At 38.4% G+C, this 17,182-nt stretch overlaps 1 protein-coding gene across 1 annotated transcript; it reads left to right on the top strand.

Annotated features, from left to right (window-relative positions):
- Positions 1-396: 396 nt before the first annotated feature.
- LOC124168154 (phosphatidylinositol N-acetylglucosaminyltransferase subunit Q) lies at positions 397-7,229 on the top strand. The gene is made up of 6 exons (XM_046546281.1): positions 397-1,271; positions 1,350-1,485; positions 1,579-1,723; positions 1,803-1,995; positions 4,588-4,702; positions 6,915-7,229. Exons 1-6 carry the CDS (start codon positions 519-521, stop codon positions 7,157-7,159), a joined length of 1,587 nt encoding a protein of 528 aa, XP_046402237.1. The 5' UTR covers positions 397-518; the 3' UTR covers positions 7,160-7,229.
- The last annotated feature ends 9,953 nt before the right edge of the window (positions 7,230-17,182 follow it).

Genomic DNA, 17,182 nt, shown 5'->3' with positions numbered 1-17,182 from the left:
TTAACTCTTAGCTAAAGGTTACGTCTATTCAACGCTCGTTGAGCTGAAGTTTAGGGAGGGTTCGAATACGAAGTAATCATAATGTTTTCATTTAGTAAAATAATCGTTCTTAAAATCCACATTATATATACAGTTGATTCAATAAATTTAATACCAAATTTTTTTGAATGACAAAATGTTTTAAAATTATGACTCAACGCATTTATTTCTTAGCAGATTCGGTCACTGAGAGAAAATAAGCAGAGGAAGTGGCAGAGGTTGTATCTTCATGTTCTTGCGACCGTATTATTGTCCAATCTCATGGTCCAATATTATGTTGATAAGAATGCTAGAATTTTGAACATTTGGAAAGCGCGCTCCATGCGCTAACAAAAGAACAATGCTAAGCGCTTGAAGCATTACCGGCAAATGAAGGGTAATGTTGTTTTTCTGTGGAATTTAGGAGCTTGTCATGGGAAGATGGATTTTTACTAGCGGTTTCGCCTATTTTCCTCTTGAAGAAACTTTAAATTCGAATCATGTCTATCACAATTTTAATTCCATCGTTTCTCACGGATGTGCGATTTGGTTATTTGTACGGTGTGCACTACAACGATGTAAACAAAGGCACCCAAGTATTTTACGCCTTAGATGTTGGACTTCAAATGACCAAAGAGTGTATAGGATACTTCAGTTCTAAGTCGTATGATGATTCTCTGGTTGGCTCTCAAGACTGTGCTAACTGGTTTTCCCTTAAATTAGTTAAGAATGAATTCGTTGTGACATCTTTGAAGTGTTCTAGTGTCGACATGGACTTAAATAACTGTGGAGGCATTATATGTATTGTGTACAACCATTCAAAGTTTTTTCGCTCCGAACTTCTTGTGAAAAGTGAAGCTAATAAGTCGGATACCGAAGATCATTTCCAAAAGTTAGCCAAACTCATCCATAGACGCAGTGTCAATTCCAGTAAACGAAAGAGTAGGATCAATGCAGCTTTCTTGTCGATAGTTATCTTTTTTGCATTTGTAATGCAACATTTTTCCTCCGCATTTTCGAGATTGGGTCCTATTCTGAAATATTCGTCATTGGGCACCCACTGTAAAGACTTTTTCGAGAATATTCACTGGGCTCTGAGTTCCATGAAGAAGGATAAGAAAATCACTATTAAAGTTGGGAATTACATTTTAGCTATGGTTTTTGATGTTTTAGTTGGTGTATTCTTTTTGAACTGGCTCATTTCCTCCGTAAACGCTGCGTCCTGGCCTCAACTCCTCCTCGACACTGCCGAGGTAAACTGAGAAAGATCATTACAGGATCTTTTCTGTTTGCCTCCTAATGCACCAATTTATTTCATTTTCCATCCTTAGGGCGTCGTGGAAACACTTTTGCAACTTTTAAAATGGATAATGGGAGTACCTGCTGGGTTGAAACTCAATTTTGCTTGGAATAATATATTGGGAGGATTCTTCATGTACCACATTAATTTATGGTGGACCTTTTTGGGTACGCATAGTTTTGCCTTTTTAACTCTCACTAAGTTAATTGAAATTTTAGGATTTGCTGTCATCTTACTCAAGGTTTCTTGATCTGTTTCAGTTATATGTAAACCATTTATGGATCTAATATTTGGTTTGTTTTTGGTGATTGGCAAATTGGGCTTGTCCTTTCAAGTTTCAATCTTGACTGATCTCCTAGCCCTAGTCAGCTTCCATGTGTACTGCATATATGTGTATGCTGCGAGGTCAGTGATTTCAGATTGTTCAAAGAAACTTTATGGTTATTACATCACAGCACCTTCAACTCTGGAATTTGTCTTGCAGGCTATATAATTTACAAATCAGAGGTCTGATTGCCCTTTGGAGGCTCTTCTTGGGCAAGAAATGGAACCCATTGAGGCAAAGAGTTGACTCCTGTACCTACTCATCCGAGCAACTATTCCTGGGAACCCTGGCATTTACTATCCTCTTCTTTCTTCTACCAACCACTGTCATGTATTACATTGTGTTTGCAGGTGTAAGTAGTTTCTCAATTTTTCTTTTCGTGTATCCCATTATTAATGTATGTTTTCACAGCATTCTGTGAATGACTTATTGGATTTAGGACCTGGGGGTTGATTAATTTCAGTTTTTAACCTAGGACTCTGGGAACATTGTACATAGCCTAGTGGGTAGAGTACTTGGCTGCCAATCGAGGGGTCCTGGATTCAAATCCTGGCTCAAGCCTTTACACACCCCGAGGCAAAATCCTCGAAGTATGAGGTGGCCCAGGCGATGGAGCTGGCCCATGTATCCTGAATGTGGGAATTTCAAAGACTAGCTGGCATAAGCTTTACCTTCCCCTGTCCAAACTAACCTTTGGGCTAAATCACTTATTGAGCAAAGTTAGGACTCACCCTATAATGAAGCTATAAAAATTTGGCATTATTCCATATCAGATTCAAAGAATTCAAGCGGAACCCTCTAATCGTAGGAGGGTATACTTAGGTATGCATGTTATATGGGGGGAAAAGTATGCTGCAGCATTATACTGTGTTCATTTTATCTTTGCGGGTGAGCTGGGGTGGCTATATCAGGGGGAGGGGAGGGAAAGTTTCTCAGCACGTGACTTTCCCTTGGCCAATCAGCACACAGTAGGCGTGGCCTCTGTCAGTCGCTCTCAGACCTCCGTCGAGTTAACATCGTGAATCTGATTGTGGTGCAGGGTGCCAAACCTCATACGTTCTCCTTGTATGTCTTTAAGTATGCCTTTCACCAATGGAGCCTCATTCAGCTGACAATGTCATGAGCTTCTGTGAAAGGATTATCCTCAACACCTTCCAAATGAGTCGGTATTTTGCCTCGATGCCAGCGTTTTCAGTGACAATCTAGGACAATCTCTGCAGATTTGGCAACAATAAGTTTGCTCCTCCTCTCTCGCTAGGTACTACCCCTCCCCCATAAGTGAAACCTTCCGAGAGTGTCCGGGCTCTCACGAAAGCTCACCCGCAAGCATAAATTGAATAAATAATAAGTGCTGCCACTATAAAGTCAGGGAGAAAATTGGTTTCCTTTACGATGGCATGTTATTCTTAGGCCCAATCGAGACAAGGGTAATACAAGTATGTCTCTTTGTCTTTCCCTTTTCATTGTACTTGTCAGTGACTCTTGAATAAATCGTTTGACCTCAGCCAAATGTAAAAGAAGATGCTAAGTCATCACCACTGGTTAGCAATCCTAAGATTGGTTTGACACTGCTCTCTACTCAATTCTCGTATAGACTAACCTTTTCACACCTACGTAGTTCTTCTCTTTCACATCCTTCTTTACCTACATATATTTCATTCGAGGTCTTCCTTTTCCGTTTTTGCCATCTACTTATCCCTTAATGACAGTATTTATCAAGCCATCATGTCTCGAGATATGGTTGGTTGGTATGTCTTATAAGGTTGTTCTGTATGCTATGTATGAAGGAAAAAGAGGAGATAGGAAAAGGGAAGTTTTGGCAAAATAGTTATATTAAATGAATTCTTCTCAGATATTACCCAGGCATAGGCAGTCCATGTTGGTCGATGTTTTGCTAGAATTTTTGTCTAGCATTCTCTGGTTTGTTAAGTTGCCGCAGTTATATCTTTCCCAGATACATATTTTTATGATTTTGCATCAATTGGGTTGTCATTGATTGGTGGTGTCTTTGCCAATCAGTGCTGCCCTTTCATTATCAGGTTCCAGATCTTGCTGAGAGTGAGGCCGTGGACCTTGTTCATATTATTATTTTGGATGCACATCTCAACTGGCCGGTCCCATAAATTCTGGGACCGTCCCAATCTATGATGTCCTCCATGTGGATGCATTATTCTCTTAAATGGCATGTTCTGCCACTGCTGACTTTTCCAGTTGGCAAAAATGAAAGATGCTCCTTTAGGCACATCTCTATTGTGTAATACCCAATAAGAATTCATCCGAGTCATCTGGTGGGAAAGCTTAAAATCTTTCATCAAATTACATTGAATCTTTCAGTTAATCTCTATTGCGCCACTATTCATGGGACTACTGCAAGTTACAATCAGGGCAAGCAAGCTACGAACATTATTCCGTCCTTGACTTGTACGGTGAAAAAAGGAATACAATGGGATACGTTAGTATTTTTCTCGTTTAAATTTGACTTAAGAACAACACACCATTATAAAGGAAACCGATTTTCTCGCAGATATGATTTGATTTTTTTACCAGCGAATGATGTGGGTAAACTCTTCTCGGGATTCCCATTAGGTTAATTTTTCCTTAATGGCCAACGTTTCAAGCTCCAACTCAGGGTTCATCCTCAGGGCTGAATGAGCCCCGAGTCGGAGCTTGAAACGTTGGCCATAATGGAAAAATTAACATGGTGGGAATCCCGAGAAGAGTTTATCCACCCCAATAGTGGGTAGTTAAGACACTTTCTTCCTTCTTAGTAGTTAGATACAGTATTATCATGTGCCTTGGGGTTTATTGCCATTCTGCTGTGTGTGTCATTTTTTTGTCTCAGTTCAATTTTGATTTGGTAAAATTTTCCTTCCACCTAAACCCACCATTGATGTAGTATGCACGTAATGCTGATCTAATAATCATTTTAATTTTCCTATTCCAGTTACGTCTTGCTACTGTTGCAGTTAGAGGCTGTTTGAACAAAATCAAAATTTTACTTCAATCAATCCCTCTCTACTCTTCTCTTCTGTGGATTGTGAATGGTGATAGTATTACAAGTAAGTTTTCTATGATTTAGAATTTTATTTTTGCTGTAATTTGTACGCATGGGAAATACTCGCCTTCAAAATATTATAACACTCCTTCCGCATGGTTGTTGGCATTATCAAATGACACATTCCCTGATTTCCAACTTCAAATCTGATTTGTTCTTTTGATATTTTGATCATTTTTGTTCAGGCATAACTATCAATAATAATTAATTTTTTAATTGGCTGATATTTCCCATTGCTATTTGAATTATTTGCTCATTATTTATTAGATAGCTCATGCATTATGTGATAGCATTTTCCCACAGGTTTCCATGCGTTGGTAATTAAAAGCCTCAAAGGTATGCTTTTGTTAGCAAGTGCATGAAAAACAATCCTTTATTATGGCAAGAAATAGGTTTTTTGAATGTGTATGCCTCAATGGCACAATCACATTAAGGTCAATTATTAAATGTACTTAATCAGTATTATGCAATCAATTAATGAGGTAGTTGTGATTTGTAGTGTCAAGGCTTTTTTGGATAGTGGCCTCCTATACTGTTATCAGGTTGACTAGAAGAAACGGCCTCTATACTCAGTTCCAAATATCTTTGAGGGGGTGGAGGTAAACTGATTTTGGTTGAGGGGAGGGAAAGTTTCTCGGCACTTGACTTTCTCGTTACCTATCATATGACTATGGCCCATGCAAATTCAGTCCCTATCAGACCTCTGTCATGTCTGCCTTGTGAGTCTACTAGCTGTGCTTTCAAACCTAATATTTCAGTGCCCTAACTTTGGCCTTTTCCATCTGAACTCCTAGTAAGCCTTACACCCACTTGGGAACTAGTTTTGGCAGGGTGGATGACTCTTTCTAGGGTCACTGAGAGGTGATCTTGCTCACTCCTCTCAAAATGAGGACCCTCTTGCCATTGTTCTAACACCAGACCTAGGAAGATTCCTATAATTGTTTTTCCTTTGCCCTCTTAGTTTGGTGAGCCATAATATTGGCTTTTACATGACATACAGCCAAAAAGTGTTGCCTGCCTCGAATATATTTTTCATATTTTATGAAACTGTGATAATTAAATTTATTTTTCTGACAGTGTAAACATTATCATCTTCATCACCTAGTTAAACTTTAACCCTTAGAGTGTGGGAACGTTTTCATACATTTTGTACGCTGACTGCGGTATCGGCCTAAGATTTTTATTGCTACCTGTATAAACACTTGGGCACTTTCCCTCACCATAAGGATCGCTAAGGGGCTTAACTCTACCAGACCAGCCCTCATGGGGGTCCTCCTTCACTAGGAGTCTCTTCTGCACTGGCTGGTAGCTAAAATTGTGAACTCCCGCAGCCCAAAGGTTAACCGTTAACAGTCCAATGTTCCCATTGGGAAAAGATTTATAAAAATTCATGAAAATTATATTTCATATCTATGATTACTTTTATAGCTTTGTTATGTAAATGAATTATAGAAATATTTTTTGAAGTGAATCGAATGACTTGTGTATACTTTGGATGTGAATTATACATTTTCAAAATTCGTTATTTTCATCACCTCTTTAGTGAGTATGCAGTTTATTCGATACTATCGCCTACACTCGCTCTCCAGTGACAAATGCTCATTTATTCAAAAGATAATTATATATAACGTTGTTAAACTTAGGTTTGTGGTCAAGTGTACATTTATTTTTTAAGTAATAACAAATTTTTGTGGCATGTTCCCATTTGGGAATATGCTTGAAAAGGCATTTAAAATTTTTTGTCGGGTTTTCTTTCATAATATCTCTCAATTAGGATAAATAGGATATGCAAAAAAATAATAAAAATCAGTTGGTAAGTTAATTCGGTCTTTAAAGGGTTTATAACAACCATATAGGTGCATAAAAATTAGCTTCATATGTAATATTTTTTCCTAAGGTGCTGCATTTTATTAAGTTACCCTCACTACCTAGGAAAGAGGGTTGGCAAATAAAGTGTATTAAGTAAGTAGATGCAAGGATGCACATTGGCAACACCAAGTTTTCTTCATGTCTTTCTTTCAGTGTTCCCACTTCTCATCCACTGAGCCCACCAACTGAGTGTGTGTTTGCTTGAAGCGGCACCCTTCCGCACTTGCTATAGCCCTGCCTTCTCATACTCAAAGATATTGCCTTCTGTGCTATTTTCTATTCAATGGAAGCTTGAACTTAATGATGAAAATGGCTACTCTTACATGTGTGAACTTCCACCTTTGCAGGCACAATCCAAGTGGTCGTCCTTGCTTCAAATCGTACCTCACTAAACCCTGCAGAACTGCATATGGCCTCTCTCTCCCAGCAAGTCACTCTAAAAGTTGCTCCCACAGCTTTACCGTGGTGGGCTACTGTTTGTACCTGCATGCCCAACAGTGTTTATAAGAGCATAGCATCACAGGGACCCACATTGGGGTGGAGCAATTTACTATCCAGCCTCTTTTCTGGGGGTCTGATATATCCTGTGTAAAATAATGTGAAGCTTGTGAACTTTGTGATAGTGTATTTGATGTTGTGTATAAAACTGTGAAAAAAGTTAAGTTGTTGTACAATTTCTTTCCAAAAAGAACGGCAAAGTTATTTTTCTCCTCCTAGGATGAAACTTGTCACAGAAACTTTCCTTTTGATCATAGTATGAAGTTGATATGAGTCAAACTCATTAATAATTTGGAATAACATATATGATTTTTTTTGTGTTGAAATGCAGATTTCAAAGATATTAATTTGTGTATTTTGCTGTAATATAGTTGAGAAAATAATGAACTTTCAATAGGTCTAAAATTATTCTACTACTCAAATCATTACTGTGCTCTGGAGATGCACCTTAAAGGATATTATCTACTCGCATATAAGGATATCTACCAGATATTCTACGTACACCCATTATATATGTACCAGTCAAAAGATTTCTTGACAGTAGTGGACTAACTTGTGCTGTACCTTTCAGCTCCCCTTCTATGCAAAATATTTTATCCCTGACCTCCGTGCAATTTGTACCACTCATCATCACAAATCTAAACAATGGCTTTCATGCCCATTAGCCGAGCATTCTCATAACACTGACTAAGCATTCCTTCCACTGTCAAAATCTCCTCTGTCTACTTCCTCCATTTCTTAAGTTTCCTCTCGTCACCACCTCTACTACATCTACTCCCTGTCATTTACACAATCATGTCACCTCGATTATCCTCTTCACCCATGCTTTAAAAATGTCAACTTAGTCTCATATTCCCTCCGTGAAGCCTAAATTGCTGCACATTATGGTATGTTGATTCTTGCATTTTTTAAATTTTAAAATGCAAATTACTTAACTCAAAAAATATCTAATTCTCACGTTCACTTAGTCTATAACCAAGCATCAACCTTGTGCTAAATTGTATCTTTTTGAAAACATCTCTCATCCTCATAAACTGAATTGAAAGAAAAACAAGGGTACTGACACTACACCCCCCTGTCCTGAATTCACCGGTCTGCGGTTATGTCTGGAGTCAGCTCCACCCTCACCCCTCAATCCATTGTGTTGAATCACTGAGTCAGTGCAAGGGGCAAGAGAGTCTAAGTGAATACACTAATGGAGAATTAAGGGAAGACAAAGAAATGATACAGAGAAAAATGAAAATGCTAGAAAACTTAACTTTTTAGATTAAATTTTTCCAAACTATCGTACAATAATATCTCTCTAAAATGGACCTCCGTGCAGCAAAATTTTATATATCTCTAACTACAAAAAAATCTATTGAACAGTCTGCGCTAATGCCCAACTAGGAAAATTTCCCGGATGTATTTTCTGTAATAAAAACATCAAATTACACTCATACCAAAGCTGAGGACACCACTGCAATTCAACTGCACTACAAAGGTGTTCACCGAGACATTTCAAGACTCCATTTCATCTGGACGAATCCTTTAGGATAGGGCGAAAACTATAGCCCTAACGCTTTGAGTGGATAACTGTAGGATCAAAACAGGTGGAGTCCATTAGGGGTTGTATAATTGCTTTGGTCAGTCACCAATACAACAGATGGCCAAATCCTTGCAATAGATTTTTTGGCGTTCACATTTACTTAATTGACCCCCCTGGACTCCACATTATCTGCCAAGGGATAACTATGCCATGGGGGTAAGCTAAAGAAGATATTTGCTAGTTCTTTTTCGTGCTAGAGCAATGGATCAGATAGGATAACTCCTTAGGTGATCGGTAAGTTTGTGAGTCCTATCCCTCCTAACCCTCCATGACACGCGTAGGTGGGGATTCCCTGCCCAATGTAAAAAGTAATTCCTACTAAGCACACTGCGGCCTCCTCTGTTCTCAACTTCATCTTATCAACTATCTCTGAGCTCCCTTCAAGTTACAGTCCATAAATACAAATAAGAATCTTTGTATAACATTTTATTTCATATTGGTCAAATCCCTGCCTGCTCGTGCCTTCACGTTACAATATCTGCTTGCTGAGTTTTTTTCGGACTTGACTCGATCCATCTTGCTATTTGCAATTCTGTTTCGCTACATTTGTTTTCCCTTTACATTATAGTTAAAAAAAGATGACTTAGGTATGGGAATACCTCCCTTGGTTTTGACCCAAGGGAACGTATTTCTCTCCAATCCAGTACGAAAAGAACTTATAAGAGAAGCATATGCTAGTTCTATTTGGTAAGTGCTCCCTTGTTTTCAACTTCCTATACCATTGTACCTTGAAATAGTAATTATAACTGTAAGTAAAAGTAAATAAAGTGTATAGTAACATTTCTATCAGCATAAGTTCATAAATATTGCTATAAGTATGTATGTAGAATTTGAGTTATTCCCATGATATAAGTAGCTCACTTTTTTCAATAAGGAATCAAAAAGATGGGGAATACACTTCCCAACTATGAGTGAGCCTGATAGTCATAACATACTCAAAATGCTAGACAGTGGGAGTAAAGGGGAATATACAGATATGAGTGAGAGCGACGATTGGGAATGTAACAACACCATTTACATTCCGAGCACGACTCATTTTCTGAGGAAAGTGAGGATGAGCAATCGCCTGCAAAAAGATCTCCTTCCTTCATGGGAAAAAAGGGTGTAACAGAGTGGTTTGCATTGAAGCCCACAAAAATATCCAGAATTGAGAGGTGCAATTTGCCAAAACAACTACCTGGCAATTTTTTTTCCCGATGATATATTGACAGATAATAGTAGCCATCACAAACAAAAATTCGAAGTGTGCAGGATAGTTTTTTGTATAGAAGGGATGCGATGGAAACGGACCTAATTTAACTTGAAGGGAAAGGCCCCTTTGGGATTACTGTACATATTTAGCTGGGGTGCAAAAGTTGAACCATAAAAATATTTTGATCTGTGGAGTGCAGATGGAACTGGAACTGAACATTTTAGACTTGTAATAGGTGTAAATAGGTTCAAATATTTGCTAAGAATGTTGAGATTTGATAACATTCACAAAAGAAACAATTTTGAGAAAAAAGACAAATTTCCCAAATTAGAAACATTCCCAAAACCTTAGATAGTGATTGCCAGCATATGTAATTACAATACGAAATTAGCAGTTATACTCGATCAGATGCTTCCACAATTCTGGGGTGGATGCAGTTTCCATTTTTATATGCCAAACAAGCCACCTAAGAGTGGGCTCAAAATATTTTCCTGTTGCGAAGCAAAAACATTTTATACCGGTAATATGGAAGTGGACTTCGGAAAACAAAATCAGGGCAAAGATAAAACTGATTACAAGCCAGACTCAAGAGGTAAAAAGATTGGTTCAGTTCATTTAGAACACGAAAATGTCTCCCTTGATAAATGTTTCATGTCCAACTCTTTAGCACATCAGCTTCTAAATAAATGTCTAACAACACTAGGAATGATAAGAAAAAAATAAGGGTGAGATTCCATCCATGCTTATTGCTAAGTCAAAAGAGAGAGTACAGTGCAACCTCGATATAACGACCCCCCACGGTGCACTAATAAACACTCGCTATAGCGAATTGTCGCTTAACCGGAGGTGGAGCAAATAATAGCCAATATACCTGTTGCAAACAGATATACAGGAACAGGAGTGGTGCGGCGACAGATAAACATCTATCCGATAAACGTAAGCATAAATCCAGATGAAAGGCGATGTTTTTTTGCATCACTAAATTTCCTTACACAAATAACGACTAACTATTCAAACAATTTATAAGCGCCGCACTGAATAAAAATCATGCAAAGCATTGTTTTGTCAATCATTATATTTATCGAACGACAGTTTACCACATAAATTTGAGACTGAGCACTCCATTAACTTCATTTTTAACAGATTGCTAGCAGTTACAGAGGTTAAGGAGTCTTGATGAAAGTTTTCCGGCGGTGAAACCCTCGCTATGGCGAGAGCCAACGCCGAAAGGGTCTCGTAAAAACGAATTTTTTAACACGCTTATTATAGGGTCAATTGACGGTGCATCGGCTATCTCTCGTTATAGCGGGGGTGTCGCTATAGCCCGTACTCGCTTTAACGAGGTTCCACTGTAGTTGGAAATAGTATCTTTGGTTTTCAAAGGAAGTGACTCTAGTATCATACAAACCTAAAATTGTATTGCTCTTATCAACAAGATGACAATGTGAATCCTCAAACGAATAAACCTAAGTTTTTTATGTATTACAACTCCATAGAAGACGTTTCAGACTGTTTACGGCCCACTTACAGTGTCTCGTGTATCATACCGATAGTCGCTAAAAAGACTTTTTTTTACCTAGATGAACATTGGTGCGGTCAATAGCACTGTTATTTGCAAAGAAAACTCAAGTAAATCTGTTAGTCCTTGAGAGTACATATTTGAATAATCTTGTTAAACTTTTCATCAGAGATTACGAGTGGAAATGGGAGGAATAGCCAAATATCCCATTATCACAGACTCCGGGCACAGGAGATATTGGGTACATATATGTACCTAAGAGAGGCGATAACATGAGCTGTCATGCTGACAGGCGATGTGCTTACAGTCTATCACTAAAAATCGAAAAATAAAAAACATGCAATGCCTGCTAAAGCCCATTTTCCGGGAGCACAGTATATTCAACTGTATATCATGTTTCCAAAATGCTGATGGAATTGATGACTGATTGTAAGTTGTAAAGAATAATGTTTTTCTAGTAATCAGAAAATGTTCTCTTATTATCTCTATGATCATGTCTTAAACATGAATGTTTCATTTGTTAATCATTTTTTCAACAAAAATTTTAAAATAAATGTTTTTTGTAGTATAAATTGGTGTTAATTTAGCCAAATGCAACCAGTCGGTCTTTTCCCTGCCTAGGGTGCTACCACGTTAAAAAGTTTTTTTAATGCCATAGCAATAACCAGACTAAAAAATAAATTAATGGTACTGATCTTATATAGAAATAGCTCACAATAGCAGACCAAGGATGTTAGGAAGAAAATAGAAAAATCCTTCTTTTCCCTGATGGCTGCACCGCAAGAGAAACTTAAGATTTAAAACTAGGGAACAACAAATCTTTTACTTTCCCTTAAATGTACCAGTAAAGTGTAGGCACTAGACCATTTCCCTAGTTGAGAGCGTGGGGGGAATTTTATGTCAGAAGGCCAGCAACCTTGCTGGGGGTTTAGGAATGGATATGGAATATCCCTACAGGGAATTCCAAAGATGAAATGGGTGCATCCTTCCCTGCCCCTTCACTGGAACATTTGTTAAAATTAAAAGCATTTTAAGGACTATGTAAGACTAAATTGTTTTGGCATTGCTGAAGGTTTCATACTTTTTTCTCCCCTGCCTCTATATCCAGAATATCTACTTGCAAGAACTGTAAGCAATGAAGACATTAAATCCGACAAAGAAGGAAAATGCTGCCACCAACCATACAACATCTAACTTTTGCTTCTCGGGAGTTATGAGATAGGCAGCCTCTAATTGCCTCAGGTAGAAAGGCTCTCACCGAAAGATGAAGAGAGAGAATTCCCAGATGATCTGCATGCGGAGGGAAGGAACAAGGTGAAGTCAATCACACGTTCCCTGAGCCGTGACCTACCACTAGGTCACACCAGACTCCTCCCTGCATGACGGCAATTTGGAAGATTTTCTACATTTTTTGGCTGTCACCATTTAGCGAAATGAGATGTTTGAGAGATTACACTTGATATGTTTACACTGCACGTGGTGCAAGCATAAGTTCAGTGTGACCCACTTGTGACACCACCCAAGACGAAACCCATTTAATACAACAGCAGAGCAGAATGCCCACCAGTGGGTCACACTTCCCCTAGACTTGGTGGCACTAAGCAAAATGGCCAATCATCTCCAACTTTGCACACCACTCATAAAACTGGTCAACATAGATTTTGTCCTAGAGACATTGTTGAGTGATCTGAGTTGTATTGTTTGCACTGATTCTGAATCTGTGCTTAGATTCTTTCTATCACGTCTATTTTTCTCAGGAAAGTTCCATGTATGATTTTGCTTTTACGAAAGTTATAATTTCATTCATTTAAATATCTTGAAAGCATGAAAACCATTAGATGTGGTCTGCAGGCGGCAGCTGTGGAAGTTCTTGGTAAAAGAGGAGTCGTTATGAAAAAACCATGGATCATGCTGGAAGTATTAGATCTCATTGAAGAAAGAAGAAAATACAAGGCTGCGAAAACAAAGGACAGAATAGTTACAAGAGAATAAGGAACGAAATATGTCTTAAAGCGCGGAAGGCTAGAGAAACGTGGATGAAAAGCATTTGCGAAGACGTGCAAAACAGTCTTAAACATGGAAAAGTAGAGGCCGCTTATATGATAGTGAGGAACCACTTTAAGGAAAGGGGCATAAGATGTAATACCCTTAGGGACAAAAACGGAGAACTATTGATTGAAAACGAAGAAAAAGGGAAGAGATGGAAGGAATATCTGGAAGATTTGTACAAAGGAAGTCGCCTCAGAACGAATGCTATCGAAAAAGAGAGGGAAGTGGATGCCGATGACATGGGAGCCCCAATTTTAAGATCGGAATTTGATGCGGCTGTAAGAGACCTCAGGATAAATAAAGCGTCTGGCATTGATGACATTCCTGCAGAACTAATTAAAAATTCAGGAGAGGAGACGTTGAACCAGCTATACAAAATCATTAGTGAAATATATACGACAGGTGAGATACCAAAGGATTTCGAGAGGAACATTATAATCCCTATTCCTAAGAAGAAAAGAGCGGAGAAGTGCGAAGATTTTAGGACCATAAGCCTTACTACACATGCGTCAAAGATACTGTCAAGGATCATCTATAGAAGAATAGAACGAAAAGCAGAAGAGTACTTTGATGAGGACCAATTTGGATTCAGAAAAAACAAAGGCACAAGGGAAGCAATATTGGCCCTAAGACTGCTCATAGAGAAGAGAATGGAAAAGAACAAGCCAACGTTCGTTGCGTTTGTGGACTTAGAGAAAGCATTTGACAACGTGGATTGGAGCACAATGCTTGGAATCCTAAAGGAAATTGGGGTTCTTTATAATGACAGAAGAATAATCCATTGGTTATACAAAAACTAAGTAGCGGTGTTAAAATCAGGGCCCAGCTGTGAAGAAGCAAGAATTAGGAAAGGAGTGCGACAAGGCTGTACACTGTCACCCGTAATTTTCAACGTTTACATTGAAAAAGCCATTAATGAAATCAAAGAAAAGGAATTGGGGGTGAATATCGATGGAGAAAAAATTAGCATGCTAAGATTTGCCGATGACATAGCCGTTATAGCAGAAACAGAGAAGGATTTGAAAAATATTCTGGTTAATATGGTTAGGGTAATGAGTAGATATCAACTGACCTGCTTACAGCGGGAAACTTAAATATGGATGTAAAGAAACAATTTATAAGAACATACATCTGGAGTATGCTCCTATACGGAAGTGAGGCATGGACAATGACCGCAGCGGAGAAAGCAAGGATAGAGGCCTTTGAAATGTGGTGCTACAGAAGAATGATGAAAATCAAATGGATCGACCGAGTTAGTAACGAGGAAGTCCTAAGAAGGGTAGGAGAGAAGAGAAGCCTCATGAAAACCTTAATAAGAAGACGGAACAACCTTATAGGCCACATCTTGAGACATGATGGCTTGAAGACAATTGTCAAAGGACAAGTGGAAGGCAAGAATGGAAAAGGAAGACCTCAAACAAAATATATGGAACAAGTAAAGAGAGATGTGAAAGAGAAGAAATACGTAGGTGTGAAAAGATTAGCTGATAGGAGAACTGAGTGGAGAGCTGCGTCAAACCAATCCTAGGATTGTTTACCAGTGATGATGATGAAAGCATGAGCTGGTGAAAATAAAACTTTCCCACCAAAACATGTTGTCCTACGATGTCATGCCTTCCTATCCTGTCAAAACATGTTTAAACTTGCACTATTGTATCATTCAATTCAAATCAATGCTGAATCAGCTGCCGCTTCACAACAGTATGTGACTAACTGTCGGTGGTTGAAGACTTTTTTTTTTCTCTGAAGATGGTATGAGAATTTTGTTGCTTGCAGAAAATAACAGCTTATTATTACATAGCAATCTCTGAGAAGTTGTTTAGCTTTCATCAGGCCAAGATAGTGCATGAACCATCCTTTTGGATTTTGATTGTGTATGGTGAAATTATCATTAAGGCTCAAAGGCGGAACATAATTTTGAGACTGTTATAAGATTTATTTTGACTGTCCGTTGGTTGAACAAAATGAAGGAAGGGCTCCCCATGTGATGTGTGGCACCTGTGCAAGGCTTCTTACAAGTTGAACTGAGATAAAACGTTATAAGAATTTTGCCGTCCCCATGATTTGGCAGAATCCTAAGGATCATCTTTCATGCTGTTATTATTGTTTGAAAAATGAAAGGAAATGCTCTTGACGTCAAAACGATAATATATAATAAATAATAAAGTAAAATACCCAAATAACTTAGCATCAGCGATATTACCGATCCCTCACTCTGAAAATTTAGAAGTTCTGAAATTAATGGATAATGTTAATCTTAGTGAAGATTCAGAAAGTGATCAAGAATGTGAGAGTGAAGGATTCTAACTAGAAGGACCCAAATTTTGGACCGAGTATATCTGATGGACCTCATTTAATAACAGAAGGTTTCCACCAGGATATTTTACACGTGGAAAAATGGCACCAAGGAAAATTTAGCAACATGTTAACAGATTACTGCTGGACACTAAATAGGGACTTGCCAGATGCTAAATATGCAAGAAAATCCTGAGAAAGTACCCATTTTTTCACATTTTTGAAAATCACGATTTATTTGCCGAGACATGCTTGAGCCCTTATTTTATCCGCTTGTCCTAAGAAAACTAGACGTGATGGAAAAAAATCCCAGAGCCCAGATTAGGAATCAGCACGAAAAACACCTCTAAGATCACCCAACATGTGTAGGACAGAGAAAAGTTTTTTTTTTTTTGTTGACCAGTGTTATCAGAGGAAGCTCATCTACAAGAGATTTTCAGATGAAACATATACATATTCTTTGAGTTACAAGACCCCACCTCCCTGATATCACTTAAACTGAAATTTGATGACTGAAGATAAAACAGGTCATTGGCATCACCTAACGATAGCTCCCAGGTGGCTCTGTGTGACAATGCACTCAATCTAACTTGCAGGTGGTGAAATCTCAGAAGTTAGCACCACTGAATCCAAGCAGTGGATCAGTGCTAAATTCTTGAGGCATCACATACACTCAAAGAGGGCCTCTCTAGTGTGGTCCCTCGCTTCAGTGGGCCCAAATGGTGGCTATCCGGTGTTCTTCCACATTCCTTCTTCCCACCCCCATTGGCAAAAGGCCCCCTGAGTATGGTGCCAGCTCTGGGCAGGGAACCTACGTGTCGTGGGTATACTTCATTCTGAGTGGGATGACCCACCAATGGGTCCAACTGCAGTCTGAACCAGGAAAGGAATATTCAGCTCCACAACAAAGATTAGGTACATATATACATTGAAGGGGAAACATTTGAAGAATAAGCGAGTATTTCAGAAGACATTGCTGTTGTAACGTTTCATATTTAAACAATGATATTGATGTTAAATGAATACTGTTATTTAATGTTGTTGATGGAAGAAGGGAGGGTATTGTTTAGGGGAAAGGAAAAGGGAAAGTTGCCTGAAGGAGTGAGACAAAAAATAAAACTGTAATTTGAAGAAAATAAAGAGGTTTTCGGGAAAAAACAATCGTCTGACGTTACAATGCATTTGCTGACAATGAGGATTCTGAAATTTTGTCAGAGACACAGGAACTAACTGATTAAGAGAGAGAAAATTCCAGTAACAGTGAGTTATGTACTATGAAGGAGTAAGTGGTGGATGCAATACATGTTTAGAGCGAGAGTTTTTCACTCCAGAAAATGGAATGGAGAATTTGATGATTCCGCAATAAGTTGAGCAAGCAACCAGCAAAGAAATGAGGAAAGGGATGACAAAAAAGGCTTACAACAACCATGTATTACAAAAAGAATTATTTTGAATGAAAATAATGCAGAAGTAG

The sequence above is a fragment of the Ischnura elegans genome, chromosome 1, assembly GCF_921293095.1.
Source record: "Ischnura elegans chromosome 1, ioIscEleg1.1, whole genome shotgun sequence".
In the NCBI taxonomy this organism is placed as follows: Eukaryota; Metazoa; Arthropoda; class Insecta; order Odonata; family Coenagrionidae; genus Ischnura; species Ischnura elegans.
The sequence above is the reverse complement of the archived record's forward strand: the minus strand, read 5'-3'. Positions and strand labels throughout refer to the sequence as shown.

Excerpts from the sequence above, each read along its gene's own strand:
- LOC124168154 (XM_046546281.1), top strand. The coding sequence starts at position 519 with ATGTCTATCACAATTTTAATTCCATCGTTTCTCACGGATGTGCGATTT. Across the intron at positions 1,272-1,349 it reads TCCTCCTCGACACTGCCGAG|GGCGTCGTGGAAACACTTTT; the intron begins GTAAACTGAGAA and ends TTCCATCCTTAG. Across the intron at positions 1,486-1,578 it reads TTTATGGTGGACCTTTTTGG|TTATATGTAAACCATTTATG; the intron begins GTACGCATAGTT and ends GATCTGTTTCAG.